General features: G+C 45.9%; 1 protein-coding gene across 1 annotated transcript in view; it reads right to left on the bottom strand.

Moving 5' to 3' along the window:
- Positions 1-22,369, bottom strand: part of SUPT16H (SPT16 homolog, facilitates chromatin remodeling subunit) — a 246,013-nt gene that overhangs the window by 217,885 nt on the left and 5,759 nt on the right. The window contains exons 2-4 of the mRNA XM_078644840.1: positions 19,528-19,620; positions 18,045-18,215; positions 17,425-17,580 (exon numbers count right to left, since the gene is read on the bottom strand). Coding sequence (XP_078500966.1) covers positions 17,425-17,580; positions 18,045-18,215; positions 19,528-19,620 — 420 coding nt within the window. The remainder of the gene's footprint in view (positions 1-17,424; positions 17,581-18,044; positions 18,216-19,527; positions 19,621-22,369) is intronic.

Consider the following 22,369-nt stretch of genomic DNA (forward strand, 5'->3'; position numbering starts at 1 on the left):
TGTTTTGTCGACGAGTGCATCCTAGTCGACGAAACAAAATTTTTTAACTATTATTACAGACGGAATGGACCTACCCGTCGACGACGAGGCTGAAGTAGTCGTCGACGTTGAGGAGAATGACGATGCCATAGATGTGGAGATTGTCGTCGTCGACGTTGTTACAGTCACCACTGAAGATGTCCTGACAGGCTTTTTGAAGGTAGTATCCTGAAGAGAAACCTTCTCAGCCATGGCCTTTGAACGAACCTCTGAAGACTTGGGCGTCCTCTTTTGAGGTGGCTCCAAAGATGGTCCTGGGGATGACATTCTAGGCCTTTTGGGAGAAGAATGAGTACTTTTGATGGAACACTCACTCTCCCCAGAAGAGACAACCCGGTCCTTGTCTTTAAGTTTCTGGAGCCACAGCAGCAGGCGTCCCTCTCTGTCCTTCAGAGTTTTTGTCGAAAAAGTGCGGCAGGCCTTGCAATCCTTTGCAGAGTGGTCAGGGTAGAGACAGTAAAGGCAGTCTTCATGCCGGTCATCAACATGAAGCCTCTTTTTCCCCCCACAAGAGGCACAGGAACTAAAGAGACCTTTTTTAGGAGTGTCAGCCATGATCAATCAAGAGTTTGTTAAAGCGCGACTACTCAACCGTAAGGGTCTCAAGGCGCTAGGGGTGGGGGGGTTTGGGGGGGTGCAGGTTCCATTCCATCAAGGAGGGGGTCTGTCGAAGAGCCAGGTTTTGAGGTTTCTTGCGAAGATGGGGAGCGATGTTGTCTGTCTGAGGTGGAGCGGAAGGGCGTTCCATGCTTTGGCCGCGAGGAAGGAGAAGGAGCGGCCTCCCGATCTGGTCTTTCTGGTGCGGGGGACCACAGCGTAGGAAAGCTGGGCTGATCGTAGGGTCCTTTGGGGTGCGTGGAATTTGAGTCGGCTGTTCAGGTATGCTGGTCCGGTGCCGTGGAGGGCCTTGTGTGCGTGGGTGAGCATCTTAAAGGTGATTCTCGCCTCGACGGGGAGCCAGTGGAGTGTGCGCAGGTGCTGGGAGATGTGGCAGTGTTTTGGCAGGTTGAGGACCAGTCTTGCGGCGGCGTTCTGGATGTTCTGTAGCTTGCGGATGAGGTTTTTGTTTATTCCGGCGTAGAGTGCGTTGCCGTAGTCTAGTCTGCTGGTGACCAGGGCGTGAGTGACTGTCTTTCGGTGTTCGAGGGGGATCCATTTGAAGGTCTTACGAAGGAGGCGGAGGGTGTGGAAGCAGGAAGATGAGACAGAGTTGATCTGGCGGTCCATTTTGAGCTCGGAGTCCAGGATGATTCCCAGGTTGCGTGCGTGGTCTGTGGGGGTTGGCGGGTTTCCGAGGGCGGTGGGCCACCAGGTGTCACTCCAGGCGTCGGGGTTTGGGCCCATGATGAGTACTTCTGTTTTGTTGGTGTTTAGTTGTAGGCAGCTGTTTTTCATCCATTTGGCGACGGCTTCCATGCCTTCTCGAAAGTTGCGTCTGGCGGTGTTGGGCTCGTTGGATAGGGAGAGGATGAGCTGGGTGTCGTCTGCATATGACACAATGTTGAGTCCGTAGGTTCTGACGATGGGGGCAAGTGGAGCCAAGTAGACGTTGAAGAGCGTCGGGCTGAGGGAGGAGCCCTGGGGGACTCCGCAGGTGATAGGTGTGGGGTCCGAGAGGAAAGGGGGGAGTCTGACCCGCTGTGTCCTGCTGGAGAGGAAGGAGCAGATCCAGTCGAGGGCCTTGTCCTGGATTCCTGCATCGTAGAGTCTGCGTATTAGGGTGCGGTGGGAGACTGTGTCGAACGCCGCTGATAGGTCGAGGAGGATGAGGGCTACTGTTTCTCCTTTGTCCAGTAAGGTGCGGATGTCGTCTGTTGCGGCGAGGAGGGCGGTTTCCGTACTGTGGTTTTTTCTGAAGCCGGATTGGGAGGAGTCGAGGATGTTGTGTTCTTCAATGAATGTGGCGAGTTGGCTGTTGATGGCTTTCTCGATGACTTTCGCTGGGAACGGGAGCAGGGAGATGGGTCTGTAGTTTTTGAGGTCGGTGGGGTCCGCTGAGGGTTTCTTTAGGAGGGGGTTGACCTCGGCGTGTTTCCAGTCGTCGGGGAATGAGGCGGTCGCCAGGGAGCGGTTGATGGTTTGGCGGAGCATGGGTGCGATGGTGTTGGCGGCTCTGTTGAAGATGTGGTGGGGGCAGGGGTCCGTGGGGGCCCCTGAGTGGATTGACTTCATTGTCTTCAGTGTGTCTTCGGTGGTGAGGGCTGTCCAGTCATCAATCGCTGGTTTCCGGGTGTCGGGGGTGGTTGGTGAGGGTTCAGTGTGTTGGTTGTCTTCGTCGAAGTTGTCGTAGATGCTCTTGATTTTGTGGTGGAAAAAGATGCTGAGTTTGTCGCAGAGGTCTTGTGAGGGAGGGATGTCGGTAGACTCGCTGGTGGGTTGGGCGAACTCCTTGATGATGCTGAAGAGTTCCTTGCTGTTGTGTGCGTGGGTGGAGATTCTGTCTTCAATCGCTTTTTTCCTCGTTTCTCTGATGAGTTGATGGTGGGCGTTGGTGGCGGCTCTGAAGTTGTTGTGGGCTTCTGTGGATTTGGTGTTTCTCCAGGCCTTTTCGAGGCGGCGGCATGTGCGCCTGGACTCTCGAAGTTCGGTGGTAAACCATCTGGCTTTCTTGGCACGGGTATTGTTGTTTTTCTTGAGGGGGGGCTATGGTGTTGGTGCTGTCCGAGATCCATCTATGCAGGGTTCGGGCTGCGGTGTTGGGGTCGTCGTTTTCCGCGATGGTTGGGGTGGAGTTGTTGAGTGAGGAGGTGAGCTGGTCATCGGTGATTTTGGTTCAGTTTCTTTGTGGAAGCAGGTGCTGGTGTCTGTGGATGGTGGGTGTTCTGAAGGTGAAGTGGACGCAACGATGGTCGGTCCATGGGAGTTCGGTGGTGTGGCTGAAGGTGATGGAGTTTCCTGTAGTGAAGAGGGGGTCGAGGGTGTGTCCTGCTGAGTGCGTGGGCTCGGTCACGATCTGGCGGAGTCCAATGTTGTGGAGGTTGTCCAGGAGGGATGTGGTGTTGGGGTCCAGTTGATTGTCGAGGTGGAAGTTGAGGTCTCCCAGCAGGGTGTAGTTGGTGGATGCGATGGCCTGCGGGGAGATAATGTCCGTGATGGAGTTGGCGAAGGGTCCGCGGGGTCCAGGGGGTCGGTAGATGAGGGTTCCTCGGAGGGCGGCGGTGGGGCTGGCCAGTATCTTGAAGTGAAGGTGTTCCATCAGTTCTGTGGACTCGTCAGGAAGTGTGCTCAGGCGGAGGCTGGACTTGTGGACGATGGCGATTCAGCTGGGAGGCGGGAGGGGAGCTGGATTGGGCCGCTCGTGCTGGGAGGGGGAGGGGCCGCGGGGGCAGCAGCGGCGGGGAAAGGTAAAGGGAGGAAAGAAGGGATAAAGAAAAAAGGGAAAATAAGCAGAAATAAAGGCACAAAAGAGCAGAGATGCAGAAAAGAGCAGAAAGGAGAAAGATAGAAAGGGTAAAAAAACGAGTGAAAACTGGTGAAGGAGCAGAGGGAGAGAAAGGGAAAATGGGCAAAAATAAGGCACAAAAGAGTAGAGGTGCAGGAAGGTGAAAGATAGAAAGGGAAAAAAACGAGTGAAAACGAGTGAAGGAGCAGAGGGAGAGAAAGGGAAATGGGCAGAAATAAGGCGCAAAAGAGCAGAGGTGCAGAAAGGTGAAAGATAGAAAGGGGAGAAAAAGGAGTGAAGGAGCAGAAAGAAAGAAAGGAGACAGAGGTCAACTGAATAACTTCACAGAGAACAAATTTCTGAGAGAAAAATATTGAAAAAGGTAAAGAATACCAGAAAAACTGAGCAGAGCTCAGAGGAGACTCCCTTAGCACGACATGCGGTAGAAAATCTGAGGGACTAGGGCTCCTTCCAGGAAGGTTCTAGAGTGTGGTGAGATCTGATTGGCTCTTGGCCAAACTTTGGTCCTTTTTACAAAAGGACATGGATATGTTACTAATGAGAGGCCTCTGGTCTATTACTCTATTTATGTCTATATGACATTACTCTTTTTATGTACCGGGGACTCCCACCCCGACGACGGGGAATGATTCAGGCATGTGAATCTATGAAAGATACCTATAATACTGGATAAAAACACAAATACAAACCAGTATTTATCAGACCCAATAGGTCTGGCCTCGGTCAACTAGTGTGATTATTGCATTTATTTTAATTGGGAGCATTTGCCCCAAAACAAATTGAAAAAGGAAAAGAAAGCATGTTGCCATCTAACAGTGGCAGTCTTGTCTTGAGAAATAATTGTTTAAATAAATAAAAATATAAAAGCATCACAAATAATTTTGAGATAACTTGGGTGCTCCCGGTAGGTAGGTTGCTTAGGACAGATAAAGAAACTCTTTTGTATTTTAAAAGCACATTACATCAAAATATGATTTTTGTGCAAATAAAAATGTATTAGCCCCTTGTACTCTTAAAACAGTTGTTCGAATAAGTGTCATTTTCCTCGTGCACTGAAAGTTAAGCATGTATTTAACTGCATGCCAGGAAGCACACATGCTATTCTATTGAAATACACTTTTTTATAAATACAAATTTTATTACGTAAGACGGCCACCCTTTGGAGGCAGTATGTTTTTTCTCTTTTATTTTCATCTTTTTATTTTTGTAGCATATGCTTGCCACAAAAAGTAAAAATTAAAATAAAAAAAAACATTGCCTCAGCTCATTAAGGCTAGATCTATTGACTTTGCAAATAATGCTCTGTTATGTATAAAGATGTTTTTGGGCCACAGCTGAAAGTGATACAATATTTTTGGGGTCAATATGAAGCGCCTCATGGGGATTTAACACACACTGCATGCTATATCACAAATCTGCAGTGTGACTTAGATCTTTCGGGAAGTTGGGCGCGCAAACACCAACGCGCCTCACAGAAATTAAAACCGCAGAAGCATGCATTTAAGGATACAAAGTGAAACACGTTATATTCCTTCCGTTTGCCATAAGAGGAATTTGGTGTAAAATATTAGATATTTTAGCATTTATTCAACACGTATATCCGCTCACCTCTTTGTAAGGTGTGTTTGCAATCCTTATGTAGGACGGTTAAGGTCCACTGAGCTGATATGAATTGGTTTGCACAGATTCATACATACGTGCAGAAGTCATTGATAAAAAGCACCAGTGCAAATGCACCCACCACCCCCAGCTGAGCCCTGCTCAGGTTTGGGGCCTGGGGGAGAATCACAGTCAATGATTTAAAGACGTTTTTAGTAGCAAGAAAGTAACAGCTTCTGAATTGTAGCTTGCTTAGCTATTTACGATAAGAAATAAATGCAAAACTCCCCTTAAATGAACGTTGGGAGTTGTTTATGTAGAATGTTTTCTAAGATAATTGTTTACACACTCCCTTTGCGACCCAAAAACACAAATTAGCCTGCCTATTTATTGATAAACTTTCTAGTAAATGCATAGCCAACCCGTACTCGGTTTGAAGTAAAAGGTTAAACATTTGTTACATGTATTTGTAAAATACTATTGTGCGAGTGTAGTTTACCTTTAGCAAATTGAAAGCTTGTCACCGACACACATCTTTTGTTTGAATCAAGCACCAGGAGGTAGTCAGAGTCTAAGTGTGATTTGACACATGACAGAAGAAGACAGAGAATGAGATTCCACAGGGCAGAGAGTAGAGGGGCTGCCAGTGTTTAGGGTCCAATTTAAACAAGGAGAGGGAGAGATGTGCAGTGGTTTTCAAGCGTCACAGATGAAAGGGATAGAATATTTTTCTGGTATTTTGAAGCGCCTCAAGGTGATTTAGCACCTTGTGCTTGCCACCGAAGACATTGTTCTGACCACCTAGGGTGAGAGCCTTTGTCTCTCGGGAAACCCAGAACAAAAGCCACCACCTCCCACAGGAGGACCTGCTGATTAGCCTTCTTGGGCTGGCAAGCTTCAAAGGAGCTGCTGCCTTTGGAATGCGAATCTGGCACCCCTGTGTGCCATGCCAATAAAACCCACTGCCCTGGCATACATCAGTCAAGCCTCTAGCTGGGTGCCCTATGCCAGTGGTGTGGGCACAGATGCATGAGCCCTGTGCCCCTACAGTATCCAGGGCCATTCCTGGGCACTGTAAGTGCAGTGATGCCATTAAGAGTATATGGTGCTGGGAGGTTGTCATTACAAACTCCACAGGACCATAATGGCTACACTGAAGACTGACAAGTTTGATATCAAACTTCTCATCACATTAAACCCACAAGGATGGCAGTGTGGGATTTAATGTAAAATGCACAACAGAGGGCATCTTAGAGATGCCCCCTAATACCTAACCTACAATCCACGTCTTGTCTGAGAGGCTGCCACACACCAGACATGTTTCTGGACCCCTGGGTCGAGAGCCTGTTGTCTTGGGGGCTTGAAACAATGCACATCCTGGGACGAGGTACAAGCCTCCTCCCCCAGGATGGGCAGGGGAAGCTTCAAAGGCATACCACCCCTGTGATCTTCTCCAGGCCACTTGCTGTACTCCGCAACTGGCCCCCACCGGTTCGGACCCCCACCCTGGCGGGAAGAATGACGGGAAACCCTAAGTGAGGAAAGGGGGTGTGCCAGCATATGCCAACCCCACCACTCAGGTGGGAGAGGCAAGGTGAAGCACGACTCCGGGCTCCGGCCATCTTGAAGATGGGTAGCCCTGTCCAATCGCAGCTAGGCTCCTGCCCCCCTCCCACAGGAGAGGAGCAGGCTAGGTGGCGTATTCACCCAAGGACAGGGACCCATTGGTCACTGCCCATGCCCTACCTGGAACGCCCCTAAATTTAGTATTTAGGGGCACCCTGAACCTTCCTTCCTCAGATCCCGATTGCAACAACAAGACAACCTGCCACGCAGCTGCTAACAAGAGGACGACGCCCACTGACTTGGCCCCAGAACCCTACAGGCTGGTTGATCCTTGAACCTGCTCCTGTGAAACTCTGGCGTCTTCTGCGGACAGCAACACACCAGAGTACCTGCCTGCCTTGAACCTTCCAAAAGACTGGGACTCCCATGAGCAGTGGTTCTGCTCCAACAGCAATACCCCTGGTGCCAGCCAGGAACCGCAAAACCAGCCCACTCTGCACCCGCCAAGCCCAGCCTGTGCCTGAGTGACCCAAGACCATGAGAACGTCCCCCCAGCAACTGGGACCCGAAGTCCAGTGCCCAAAGACCCTCCTCGACAAAGCAGACGATGCCTGCAGCCTCAGAACCAGGGACCCCTCCAACTGCGACCAGCCGAGGGTAAGATTTCCCCGACACCAAAAAACACCCCTTCACCCGGCGCCCTGTGGCCCACGTGGTCCCCGTGCCCTTCTTTGGGGTACCTACCTCTTCTCCAAGATCCCAACTTACCTCTCGAAGTGGTGGTCGCACCTGAAGTATTTCCTCCCAGAGCCTGCAGCCTTTGTTCACTTATTAGCTTTACCATTGGATAACATTGAGCGCCCGACGGCTCAAAACCGCCCTGCACCCAGCCGCCCGAGTGCAGCTGGAAGTGCAACAACTACCCTACTCCCCCACTTGCCCTGAGTAAGTGACCAGGAGCTCAGATCCCACAGCCACGTGGCCTGCTTGCTTGCAACCACCAACCGAAGGCCCCCTACCCTCTATTGGATTGCATTGGGTCGACTCTTTTTGCAAACTAGAAATATTCTTTAAAAATCGTACCAACTATCAAACCTTAATTACTTACCTGTCTTAGGTAGAGGTCCCAGTACTGAACCTAGGAGTCCAGTACTGGATTACAAAAGTAACAAGAACCTACTTTACCTGTGACTTGAATTTCCTTCCATAGGATAACATTGCTAGTTTTTCACTGAAAAGTTTCTAAGTGTCAACTTTGAAAATACATTTATATTCTTTAAAAACCACAACTGTAACCAAAACGCTTTTACTCAACTGTTTACAGCTTAGGTCCCGGGACTGAATCCAGGATCCAGTCCTGTAGTTAGAAAAGTAATCAACTGCATTTATGTAGAAAAACCTATTGAGCTCAATGTTAAATTGTGTTTAGAATTGTGCTGCCTATTGCAACCCCAGTAACTATTGTACTTGGAGTCTATTGCCTTTCTGCAAAGTACTTACCTAAAGTCACTCATATCGAGAAAAGTATATTTGATACCTGTTGGTTCTATAATAAAACTATATCTTTTGATATAAAAACAATTGGCCTAGAGTTCAGTTCTTGAGTGTGTGAAACCTTTTGCTGACTGAGTGTGTACAACAAATGCTTTACATTGTCCTCTGATCCTGCCTTACTGCTCGACCAAGCTACCACTTTAGAGAGTAAGGTTATAGCTAGCTTTAACCCGTCATACCTCTGGGGACTGGGGACTCTATACACACTGTACCTTACTTTGGTCCAGTATATATAGAGCCACTTTCTTACAGTTGGGTAGTCCTGCCACCTCCAAACTAGTAACACCCCCAAGGTGGGCTACTGTGAGGTGGACAAGATTTTTTTTGTAAGTAGCCATTATTGTGATTGCCTACTTAGGAATGCTGGGACAGGATTATGTCCACTTCCCACAGGAAGTGATAATATAGGGGGCGTAGTGACCTCCAAGTGTCTAAATTGATTATTTAGGGGAGGCCCGGCACCAGAGAAACAGATCCTCATCACCTACAAAGGGCATGAAGAGCCGCACAGGCAGAAGACTGAAGACAGCACTTTAATTGGCCTCAGCATAGGGTCTTCTATAGGGGTAACTTACAAATATTACATGCAGTGCTGGGGACATGGCACACGGGGATGTGTGACCTGTTGTGTTAACACTTGCGTCTGCACCACGACATGCAGCCGGCAACTGCAGCCTTGCATGTGCTTGGTAAGGTGTCCCTTAGGGTGGCACTATTTGTGCCGATGCCCTTAGGGACCCTCTTTAGTACCTCAGGCACTAGGTACCAGGAGTACCATTTACAGGGGGACCTAAAGGGGTTCTAAAGGTTTTGCCAACTAGTCAAGTCAAGTCAAAAGATTTATATAGCGCGCTACATACCCATAGGGTCTCAAGGCGCTTGAGGAAGGGTGGGGGAATTACTTGTCGAATATCCAGGTTTTAAGTTGCTTTCTGAATGCTAGGTGGTTCTGAGTAAGGCGAAGGTGAGTAGGAAGAGAGTTCCAAGTTTTAGCTGCCAGGTAAGAGAAGGATCTACCTCCCATGGTGGTTCTGTTGATGCGGGGTACAGTGGCAAGGGCTTGGTTGGAGGATCGTAGTTGACGGGAGGGGGTGTAGAAGGACAGTCGTGTGTTGAGGCATTCGGGTCCAAGTTCGTAAAGTGCTTTGTGTGCGTGGGTTAGGAGGCGGAAAGTAATCCTCTTATTTACGGGGAGCCAGTGTAGGTTTTTCAGGTGACCAGAGATGTGTTCTTTACGCGGGATGTCTAGTATGAGCCTGGTTGAAACGTTCTGGATGCGTTGGAGTTTTTTCTGGAGTTTTGTGGTGGTACCGGCGTATAGGGTGTTTCCGTAGTCCAGGCGGCTCGTGACCAGTGCGTGGGTGACCGTTTTACGAGTTTCGGTGGGGATCCAGCGAAATGTTTTTTTGAGCATGCGAAGAATGTTGAAGCAAGATGATGAAACGGCGTTGACTTGTCTGGTCATCGAGAGTGAGGAGTCCAGGATGACGCCCAGGTTCCGTGCGTGGTCTGTCGGGATGGGTGCTTTTCCAAGGGCCTCTGGCCACCAAGAGTCATCCCAGGCGGAGGGGGAGGTGCCTAAGATGAGGACTTCTGTTTTGTCTGAGTTCAGTTTCAGACGGCTGTGCTTCATCCACTCGGCTACTTCTTTCATTCCTTTGTGTAAGTTGGTTTTGGCGGTGTTAGGGTCTTTGGTGAGTGAGAGGATCAGTTGAGTGTCGTCAGCGTAGGAGATAATGTTGAGGTTGTGTTGGCGAGCGATGGTCGCAAGGGGGCTCATGTATACGTTGAAGAGGGTGGGGCTGAGAGAGGATCCTTGTGGCACGCCACAGATGACTTCAGTGGCCTCTGACTTGAATGGTGGGAGGCGAACTCTCTGTGTTCTTCCATTGAGGAACGATGTGATCCATTCCAGTGCTTTTCCTTGGATTCCGATGTTTCTGAGGCGCTGTCGAAGGGTGCTATGACAGACTGTGTCGAAGGCAGCGGAGAGGTCGAGGAGGATGAGGGCGACTGTGTCTCCGTTGTCCAGTAGAGTTCGGATGTCGTCTGTTGCAGCGATGAGTGCGGTCTCAGTGCTGTGTTTGGCTCGGAATCCGGACTGTGAGGAGTCGAGGGATTTGTTGGTTTCGAGGAAGGCGGCGAGCTGGTTGTTGACAGCTTTCTCGATGACTTTGGCCGGGAATGGAAGAAGCGAGATGGGGCGGTAGTTTTTGAGTTCGGTGGGGTCAGCTGTGGGTTTTTTCAGAAGGGCGCTGAGTTCTGCGTGTTTCCAGCTTTCCGGGAAGGTGGCGGAGTTGAGGGAGCAGTTGATGACATCTCGGAGGTGTGGTGCTATGATGGAGTCTGCTTTGTTAAAGATGTGGTGAGGGCATGGGTCAGTTGGGGATCCTGAGTGGATGGAGTTCATCAGGCGGATGGTGTCCTCAGTGGAGATTGGGTTCCAGTCGTTCAGGATGTTCAAGGGGGGTGAAGGTCCTGCAGAAGGTTGGGTGGGTTGGTCTCCGGGTCGGTTGTCGAAGCTGTTGTGGATGTCTGCGATTTTGTTGTGGAAGAAGGAAGCTAGGGAGTCGCAGAGGGCTTGGGAGGGGGTGATGTCGTTGGAGTTGGCTGATGGGTTGGTAAATTCTTTGACTATGTTGAATAATTCCTTGCTGTTGTGGGCGTTGTTGTCTAGTCGGTCTTTGAATGTGGCTTTCTTGGCAGACCGGATTAGTTGGTGGTGTATGCGGGTGGCGTTTTTGAATGCGTCCCTGGTGCTGGTGTTTGGGTCTTTTTTCCAGGTCTTCGAGGGAGCGACAGAGTTTCTTCGATTTCTTAAGATCATCGTTGAACCAGGAGGCGTTTTTGCTGCCTAGTTTGATTTGACGTTTTTTCAAAGGTGCTAGGATGTCGGCGCTGTTGGATAGCCATTGGGTGAGGTTAGTTGCTGCTTGGTCGGGATTTGAGGAGTGGGCGGGGGGGGGTTTAGAAGAAGCGATGAGGAGATCTGGTCGATGGTGATTTTGTTCCAATTTCTTCGCAGGGTGGGTTGAGGATGGTTGTGGATTGTGGACTTATTGTAGATAAAGTGAACGCAGCTGTGGTCCGTCCAATGAAGAGCTGTGGTGTGACTGAATGAGACATGTTTGCTGGAGGTGAAGATAGACTAGGGATACAACTGTACAGTTTTGGAAAAGAGCTCTGGCACTGGGAACCTGGTTGGCAGGAACCAAGTGCACTTCCAGTCACAAGCACATCAGTTACAAGGGGAAAAAAAGTGGTGGTGGTGACCATGTCAAAAAGGTCTACTTTCCCACAGTAACACTAAGATAGCTTATGGGGAGCGCCTACACAATTACAGGAATATTTAGGGTGGATTTCTAAAATAAATTTAGCAGGCATGAGAACCAACATGTACCACAACCTGCACATTTGCAGTCAAAATACAGGAACAAGTACAGGTCAAGGACCAGTTAGGGGAAGCTGGGTGGACGTTTTCCCAGGTAGAGCCAACAGACAGGCTCCCCAAAGGGGCCTGTGTAAAAAGGCCTGTAAACCTGAAATTGCTACTACTCACACCAGTCTCCTGATAGCCTAGAAGCCACATAACTAGTAGGGGACGGGGTGTACATTGGCCGACCGTCACGGTACAAGAGCCAGTGTCCACTGGTGAAGAATACATCAAAGCAAATCAGTGAACAGGAGTGTAAAGCTGCTAGGCCCTGGCAAAAGGTAAATAAAAAAAATATATAAGAAGGTGGGTGGACAGACGAGAGTGAGTAAAGTGATTCGCTTCTACTGGATGTTATATATTAAAAAAAAACTCCCCTCACGTGAGCTGCAGAAGGATACAATACACTCAATCAAAACACAGGGAGTGCAAATCACATTGAATCTTGAGCAGGGAACTGAGACAGAGAAGAAGCCCAGTGATTCATGAGCGAGAAATGGACACAAAGCCTACTTAAGTCTATAGTGAATGCAACAGATATACAGATCTGTGGCTGTATGTGGGTGAAACCTAAAAATTGTATTGCCTCAAAAAACGGAAAGCAAACATGTCTCGCTATTTAAAAAAAAAAATACTTTGGAAAAGTAACATTTAGAAAGGGTTTTTTCCCCAAACTGTACTGAAGAAAGTTAGTGTGAAAGAAGCTGTGGGTTAAGGCTATGGGGTTTAGGATACCAGATTGCAGGTATGAGGAATAGGTGCTGGCTGTTAAAAGGAAGTGATTGGGGCATACAGGCGAGGGGGTTGTGTATAGGTATATTATTAAGGGTTTGGGGTTGAGGGCCATGAGTACAATAACAAAGTTTAACAGTTGTAAGAATGTAAGACATAACAAAATTTTAAGGTACAAGAGTAAAATGTATACAACGTTAAACCCTACGATTACATGTTGTTATAACATTTTATGTGGGCCACTGTAGCGCTTGTTTGAAGTCACAGTTGGAAATGTGTTTAAATTAAAATGTGTTGAAGAGCCTTTGTTATTTTAGATTCTCTCTAAGAGAAAAAAAGACTATTTTCACAGAAAAGCGATACGCAATCCATTTGAACTAAACACTTGCTAAAAACAAGCATTTACAATGCAATAGGTCTCGCATTTATGAGAGTTTGAGCTATTGGCGCTGTAAATGACAATAGCTTAAACTCCTGCAAATGAGCAATCCAATGCACTGTAAATACGTTGTTTTGGAAAAGTGCCCCATGCCACGCTTTTACTTCAATAGCGGCCATAGACCTTTCTTTAGACGCAGATCGCCTAACAAAACGGACGCTTTCGCTATTCAAGTGAAAGTGTGGCACAGACGCTTTTACAAAAATAAAAAAGCAATTAAATAGAAAAAAAAAATGTGGCCGCGTTTGGTGCTGCAAATAAACCTGGGGTGGCTTGGTGAGCAAAATAACGATGGATTAAACGCAGATCTGTGACTGGGGGTGAATGTTTTGCCATTGTGCAACATTCCGTCCATCATCTTGTGTGCTTTGCAAATAAACCTAGAGCGCAGCCACACCTGTTGCGTGCCGCACTATTTAAAAAAAATAATAATAATAAAGCGTTAGGAGAGAGAGTGTCCTAGTCTTCAGAGGCTGTAATTAAAGCCTACCTAGTAACAACACATCTAACAGGGGTTGTCGCCACTGGAGGTTAACAAAACGAGAGTTGTACTAAGGAGGAACGACTAAGCCTATTGATAATTGAAAATATGTACAGAGCTTCAGTCCATACCCGAATACAGCATGCCTTGCAGACCGCGCATGCGCCTCCCAGGGGCTTTACAAGGCCTGAGAGCCTGCATGCATTTGTGCTTGCTACAGGCAATATATGTGGTAATAGCAGGGAAATTAACAAAAAAAGTATAAATCCACCCACCAGACCAGAAAACAAGCCACAAACCTCAAATACCTGGCTCATACACGGACCTATTTGACCAGCCATACTGGCGCTTTCCCTATAGGCAGTCTAACGGTCCAACCCCAAGAACATTAACAGTACCAGAATCAAAACTCCATCAACCATAGCATCTTGCACAGTCAGCAGTACGGATGCAATTGTGTAAAGCCATACCTCAATAACGAATGTGTGTCTGTACATGTCTGAACATGCACATCAACAGCCTTGGAAAAGAGAGTCTGGTGGCTTCGGCTGGAGGGGGTCAATCCATTTTAATTACCATTAACATGGCAATTCCTGTGGTTAGGTGACAGCAGGTGGAGAGGCAGGGTGAGCTTAGGCCATCAGGATAAGGACAACAGATGGCAGACGGGCGTCCGGTGTTGCTTTTGACATGCGCGCAGCCCAAACTTAAACCCAACAGGACAATGTGCCTAGGTTAAGAAATGGTGGGACCCTCTGAATCACCCTCAGTTTGGGCCATCAGGGCTGCCTTCAAAAGAAGAAGGACATTCACATGATAAACACTTTCAACTTTATGAAATTCCTGAGTGGCCGTTGATGTTAGTGCTTGGATCCTTTGGGGTCGAACGTCTGGAACAAAGAATGACAAAGCACAACTATTACAGCAGTGGTAAGATGCAAATGTGTTGTGATGGTTTCCAACAATGAACTGTGCTGCAAAAGATGGACCAGAAGTGCTAGTAACTACTACACTCATGAAACACTCGAGTTGCGGTCCTTGTGGGAAAAAAACATATGAGACAGTTTACACAAGATATAGCTGTCATGCTATATAAGTATGAACACATCCAAAAAGCCTCTAGGTGCAGTCGATATGCCCAACTGACTAAACAAATTAATTTCTACAGGCTTTGAGTAGACTAATGTTCGAACCAATCAGTGCGACTACTATGTGCCCAAGGAGATTTTAACCATATGATTGCAGCAATAAATGAACTGTAAATCACCTTGCAGCACCCAAAATGAGCATTTGACAATGCAATTGGTATTTGCGAGACTTTCACCTATTGTCTTTGTCAATATAATAGCGGCCATGCTGCAACATAAAGCGTGGCACCCATGTTGAAAATACCCCCTGGGACTTATATGAAAAAATATATATATATATATATATACATAGATGCACAGATAAGAGTAAGGGTAGTTAACAGCTGCTGGTGCAGTGCAATACAGAAGCAGACAACGGGCAGCGCACCATCATGCTGTGCAAGCACACATCACACCGCTGGGCTCTTTGAAAGTCCAGTGTTCTGATTGTTCAGATACGGTTATTTGGGTTACAGCTTTGGGTAACATACCACAAACTCTGCCCCAGGCAGTCGGCGGGAAAAGCGGGCGAAGTGCTCTCTAGGCTCCCGGGCCTGGCGGCGGTGATTCAAAGAGGACACACAGCAATCCTGGAGATCGGGCCGGTGGTGAGAGAATACCGGCCCTCAGTACTTTACTCCTGTCCTAAGCCGGCGGCGGTGAGGCACGCAGCGCTTTTGCAGAGCGGGAAGGCGTTAGAGCCCTGAAGGCTTCACAGTGGCACCAGCGACGTCGGGATAGGGGGGGGGGGGGGGGGGGTCATTTCGGGGCATTTGGGGGGACATCGCGCCCGTGTCTGGGCATACTAATTGAAATCACATGGCAGTCGGTGCTCATAATAGACACCAATAGGCCATGGGCAGATAAATGCGACCACCTTTGGCCTACTGTGTGCTCTCTTGGTAAAAAACACGCACGCAAAGCCCAATAGCGTGCCCCACAAGAAAAAGCACACGCTTGTGCGGAATGCCATTCCTAGGTCAGATTCTGAAACCCCACTTTCACCTACTAAATGTCTCGTGCTGCAACGCTAGGTGCGAGTTTCAACAAGCTGATGCTATTTCTAAGTAAAAGAAATTAACAGGTGCAACTGGAAAAAAAAATGGGGCAGGCTAGAAAAAAATTGACACAGCATGTCAGCACAGCTTCTCCACACCATGAAGAAACTCGTCACAACCGCTGTACCCAGTGCTCATCTACAAGGACGTTTTCGGATTTTTTTTCTTTAATTTATTTCTATTTTGTATCCCACATTTGTTACTCTGGGAAAAAAACTGATTTAGGGCACCTTTAAAGCTGAGAAGTGTTGGGCTATAAACTATTTTACATTAACATGCCCCCATAACATAAATATGACAGCGCTCGGGCGCTTTCCAAGTAGGTTTCCACCCTTTAACTACTATCAGTTACCCATTTTTTTAAAATTCTTTTTATTAACAAAACGACAAAGAAAAACATCAGGTGACATTAGCAGTTCTTGCAAGTTACATTAGTACATTTCCATACATCCAAAATAACAAACAGTATGTGGGTAAAGGATCAAGGGAACACTTGCACCTCCACTTCCTCAGAACACATCGGGGGCACACATATCTCCGGGGTATTGATTCCTGGCCTCCCAGACCTTCCCCCACTTTCCCGGACACCCCCTAGCTACATATACCGACCTCTCCCTGAACATGCACCAATCCAGATCCTCCTCCCACTTCTCGACTTTAGGCGGCTGGCTGGTTCCCCACAACTGGGCGATATTCTGCTTGGCTATCATGCAGGCCAACGTAACCCATTGCTTCCTATATGCTGACAGATCGGTGGATTCCCAAACGTTCAGAATACACCTGCGCGCCTCTGGCTGTATCTCCACACTTCTCGTAGCTTTTCGTGAATCTTCTCTCAGTATGCCTGCACCCCAGAACAATGCCACAGTATATGCATGAACGTTCCAAGCTCCCCGCCCTCCGAGCGACCCATACGAACCAGACGAGGCCCCGTGACATGTGATCTATGGAGAATCTTTAATTGTACTAATCGAAGCCTCCACTTACCGATTTTAAGTACAAGGAAGAAGCTACCTTCATGCAGTAATTAACTAAAAAGCTACCATCAGTAAAGACATCGATTCCAAATCTTCAGTACAGAATCTTGAATATACTCATATTGGTCTGTTTGCTCCCACCCAGCATTCTCTAAACAAATCTGAGCATCACTACCTCAGAAAAACTGTGCCTCTACACCCCACCATCACGACCCTACCCTAGCTACCTCAGAACTTGAGCGTTCATCTATACTAGTGTCTGTGCAAATGTTCCCTTTATATATAGTTACTATGTACTTTTATTTACAACACGTATAACCTCGTGCTTGATGTGCTTTGGAAAGTGCTATACACACATACATATATGCACACACACACACACACACACACACCCATAGCTACCTCTCTATATCCTATTGTCTTTCGTATATTTCGTTTACGTACTGTCCCTTTGTTTTTATATCTACACCATGTGTAACTCATGTAATGGCTGCCTTGCAAACTCTGAAGCGCTCTGATAACGTCGGGTCAAGTTTGCACTATACAAAACTCGATAAATAAATTTTGAATAAAAAGAATCCTGGCAGTGAGTTACAGCAAAGGTGGCTGCAGCCCGACACGACCTCTTGCCTGAACGCATTCTGTGCCAATGTACTCAGGAAATTAAACTCATGCACTCTGAGGAAATTAAGGGATTCAAAACCTTCTCTCCAGTGTGTTGGATAAAAAGCAGAGGGCAAGATCATTGAAAAAAACTCATATGAAAGTATGCAGAGGATTCCAATGTCAAAACACTCCCATAATATTTAGGTATTTTACACAATGACAATCTCAAACGTTAGGGAGTATTCAACAGAAAGATGTGAAAACTGCGTTAAGGGCCCGAATGTCTTTTCCTAAAACCAATATTGCAGAGAAATGGAAATGTTTTTAAAATAGGTTAAGCCTGATCTGTGGAGGAGTTCTATTGGTGCTTGGAGAGTAAAGATACTGTAGGCGAGGGGAAATTGGCTCACCTTCTCAAAGCCCTCCCTGCTCAGGCTGTCATTCCAGCTCTTCATGAAGTCTCCAGGGAACTTGTCCTTTGTGAACACCCCAATCTTCTTTCCGTTTTTGCTGGATCGGATGGCCTCAACCATTTTGTCAAAGCTGGCCTTGTTGGTGTCACTTTGCTGAATTGTGGGTAAGAAGGAAGAATAAAAACTAAGTTAAACCAACCAAAGGCAAACAGGGAATGACTACCATGTGATTGTGAGGAGATCTGCGCAACGCTGGGGTCCGATGTATAGATTATGAATTCTGTGTATCCTGAAGACTCTTAACCAGAGGGATTCGCTGATTAATTCAAATGTCTGTAACCTGTGGGTTAGTTTGAACTTTCTAAGACTTGACCCAGCACAACTGACATGACCTAAGGGATTGCCCTACTACTGAGGCCTCAGTCATGGAATATGAACGATAAACTCTGCTGCCAAAGATTTGAGGCTGTAGGAGTAACAAGCACAGCTATGAATTACATGCCATAATGCAGTTTTCCATATATGGTCTGGTTCAAAGTAAATTCTAAAATGTGTTAATTAACTATAAAGGGATATCAAGAAACAAGAGAAAATACCAGGAATCCACAGCGTCTCACCTTTTCACGGACCAACAATGTGATGGGAGGAGCACCATTGGCATTCTCATTGCCCTTGGTGTTGGCGATCTGTTTCAGGAACTCCACCTTCTTCTTGCTGGCCATAAAGATGATCTTGTCTTCACAGAAGACCATAATGGTGTCTGTCAGTTCATAGCCAAAGAGCCACGTCTGTAAATGAAATATTGACATGAAGGAAGCCAGAGCAGCAGTTTGCACAACAAAGAGGGCAGAGAACTAGAGACAAGAACAGGAAAGGAGCTACAGGGCCATCACTATTTTCTGAAAGTGACAATCTAAGTAGTCCCCATGCTCCACCCATCTTAATGTGTGGCCGGAGGCCAAAAGAGTTGCCATTACTGCTACTTTGACACATTCCACGGCAAAGGCTGGCAAAACTTCAGAATAAGGAGGTGCTGCAGTCACGGTTCAGCCTTTATGGAACAAGCTTGATAGATGTTTGATTGGTGGGTGAGAGGAGAACAGTGCCTTGACATTTTTTTGTATCCATAGCCTGAATGAGCTGTCCGTGTTTTTATTAATTGCCCACAAAATCCAGGCAAGTAATGAAAGACAAGTATGCTTGCTTGCTATCAATAGCAACATTCAATGGAAGATTTAAAAAGAGTAGAAGAGCAGAACTAATAGCATACTTTTAGCTTCACAAATTCAATTTCACTAACAGGAAGCAGAAAGGTGCATTAGCAAATTCACGGAGTGCACACCGCATTACAATGTGCTTAATCTTGTAGTTTACACGATTTCTGAATCATAGACCTGACTAAATAATGTAAAAAACTGCATTGCTAATAGAATGGCTGTTCTCAAACAGTTATGCTTACGGTCATAAACAATGGAGGTTTCCATCGACCAATGACGCTCCTTGTATTCAGCTCAAAATGATGAAAGCAGGTTCAACCTTCTGGGGTTTCAAACATGCCAGCTACATACAGTAGTAAGACAAATACGTTATCACGTCTTTAAATCTGCAAGAACTACACTTAAATCCCGAGGCCTAAACTCCCTTACCATTATTATGTGAGGAACACACTATTTTTGTTTAAAATTGACGCATAAGACGGGGTAATAATTTATGGAATTTTCCATGCATGCTTGTGCTTTCTCAAAAGGGACAAAATGGAAATTGCCCTTACAGTTTGGCCAACCACTACTAGGAACTGGACCAGTGTACTATATCCTCCACAAATGTCTGGGTCACGTGATACAACTCAATACTACTTTAAATTATATGCAAATGGACACTGTTTAAGGAAAGCCTGTATACCATTATAGACTTATAATCATTAACACTGTAGTTTTGACACAATTTAAGTATGTTCTATGTATGTGGTGGGTTTATTGAATTAATTCAACTAGAATAGCCTGCACCTTTTAATTCAGACATGAAACGGGATCAAAAATCCCTTCCCTGTGTGCCATGGAGAAGGTCAAGTCCTCCTCATATAGGAAGGAACAGGCTCACCTGCAGTGCAGTAGATTTGGCATAAACAATCTCTTCATCCACTCCAACTGACACAACGATGGCATCGATACTCCCATACTCGTCTTCACCTTTCTGCAGGGTTAAGGAACAAAAAAAATGTTTTATTAGAAAAATAATCAAAAGTGTTCAATAAGAATCTTGAAGCCCTTGAGTTTCACCAATGACTATCAGAATAACAGTTTCATACACACAAACAAAGGACAAGCTTTTAAATTCGATTTTTATAACCCCATGGGTGGAGTTTCATATGTAATGTATGCCAGATATCCGTCATGCCAACATCCATGAGAACTCACGTGAAAGTTAACCATTCCAATGTATCTAATCTGGCACATCACATTAACGCCACCACGCAATGCTGGTGGCCCTCTATATAAGTTAGAAAGCAGGTATGTACAAATGAGTCTCTCTCGCGGACCTCAATTCATGCTTATGGGTTGTGGCCTACATTGTACTATATTGGAAGCATTAATTTAAAACCGTCGCCCAACACCTTCAGCATAGGAAATACCAGATCTAAAATCCTTCCAACCAGTGCTTTAAGTGAAATGAAAAAGCTGTGAATTTCTAAACGGGGTGGCCCAAGAAGCTAAGTAGTTAGTAATCATTTTACAAGAGGTGCGACATACGTCGTTGTGTTATACGCAACATAGAATGCTCTGATTCACGAAGCTTGCTCCATGACCAACATTTGAGTGCCTCAGTGTATTCAATGACTGAACCCAAATAAAATTGAACATCAACGAAAATACACCTAAATCAAGTCACGGATTGGCTTTACCAATGCTGAACTATTAATTTGTTTTCAATATTAGATAAATGATTTGCTTCTATTCTCCACCCCCCCTCCCACCCCCGACATCACTTTCCTCTGCAATTCTTTGCGTTAGTCCTTTACATCTTTTTCTCTCCATTTCTCAACGACCATAAAGCTCTACTCCCACTTAACCCTACACTCCAAAAAGGTGCAGAGGATGATTACTGCAACAGAATACCTGGAAAAGAACCAGTAAAAGCAAGCATAACTGCTTGCTTCTTAATTGTTGTTACTATCCTTGTGAAAGCATAAGTAGAAAATGGCCAAATACTATGGAAATAAATGAAAACAGTGACAGAACGAAGTAATCACTACTGCCTAGAAAATAAATTCCTTATAATAACTGCATCGGTGGTGATAGGGTCAGTTCTATCGACTTTATGTTAATGGCAAAGAAGTATACTTTCCTTGTTCAGGATTCTGAAATTATACCGAACTGCCCAGCGACCATTATCCGCTCATAGCCTATTTTAACATAAACTAAGATGGGGCCCTCTGATCCAATATAAACCCAATAAGGAAATCAGATTAAAAAGGGATAGGGTAAACCCACCAAAATTTGAACAAGATGTCATCCTAAGTAATTATAACCTCATAGATGGGTGTCTGAAGTTAGATTCTACCCCGAATGAAAGAGTACAGGATTTTGAGGTGCTCTGTACCAATATTGGCCAGAGGTTGGTTAACAACAGTTATCGCAAAAAATTGACCCGCACCAAGGTTTATATACAAGTAATTAATTATCAGATTTCTATATTTAACAAGTGTTATCGATACTCAGAAGAAAACTTCCCACAAATAAGAATCTCGAATCTCAAAAGAAGTTGATTGAATAAAGAAAATTGGAAAATCTTCAATGTGCTCAAGTAAAAATAACAGAGTTGCTTGTTGCCAATGCGTTTTGTTACATCCGTGAATTCTTCAGGGCTCAATTAGTAATTTTCTGGAAAAAATAGCGACAGCCACCATATAGTTTCTATGTATTCAGTCTGATATGCTCAATGATATATTCGGCGTGTCCTCCTCTAATCATTCAGTACAGTATAGGGAAAGTACCTCCAGTTCTTTTGTAGAGCATTAGTCAGTTAATTTCTCGTGGCCAGCGCTCATCTGTGTATAGATGATTCCAAAAGCGTCCTGGTCTGTGTGTGGGTCGACCCTGAGCCCTGAAGAAGTCACGGATGTGACTAAACGCGTTGGCAACAAGCAATTCTGTTATTTTTAATTGAGACATTGAATAAAGAAAATTGGAAAATCTTCAATCAACTTCTTTTGAGATTCTTATTTGTGGGAAGTTTTCTTCTGAATATCGATAACACTTGTTAAATATAGAAATCTGATAATTAAGTACTTGTATATAAACCTTGGTGCGGGTCAATTTTTTGCGATATATGTTTCAGTGACTGTTTAGCCACTATCAGGGGGTGTATATGGGTCACATCCTCGACCGTGTCGCACAAGGAACCATTTGCTAGATAGGCATCACCAATAGTGAAAATTTGTGCCGGTCATTATAGCTCTGACCCTTGAGCGTTTTTGTGTTAGTTGGTTGGTTAACAACAGCCCTCAAAAGCAAGCTCCAGGGGCGCATTTGTTCAACACTGAATACACCAAAGCTCACAAGGGAGTAAAAACGACCCTATATGCCAATCCTCGTGATAGAGAGCTAATAAAAATTACAAGGAGCAAAAATAAAAAAGTGATTGAATGCAGGAAGATGGAACTGAGGAAGGAGGCGTGGGAGGATTTGGAAAGAGCAGGTTCCCCCTAAAGATTCTAAAAAGTTTTGGGAAGTCATTAATCGCCCAATGTTCACAGAAGATGTGAAACCGATGGATTCATTAATCTGTGAAGCTCATTTTCCCAGCATTTTTTACTTCTCTCATAGGATGACAGCGGAGGAACGACAGGAAATACCCCATGACTTAATCGCAGCCTCACAGCTCAGTTTGTCCATTCTAGTTCAAGAGGCAGAGGTGGCTCTTGCACAGGGCATCTGTATGA

This window comes from Lissotriton helveticus, chromosome 5_1 (genome assembly GCF_964261635.1).
Source record: "Lissotriton helveticus chromosome 5_1, aLisHel1.1, whole genome shotgun sequence".
In the NCBI taxonomy this organism is placed as follows: Eukaryota; Metazoa; Chordata; class Amphibia; order Caudata; family Salamandridae; genus Lissotriton; species Lissotriton helveticus.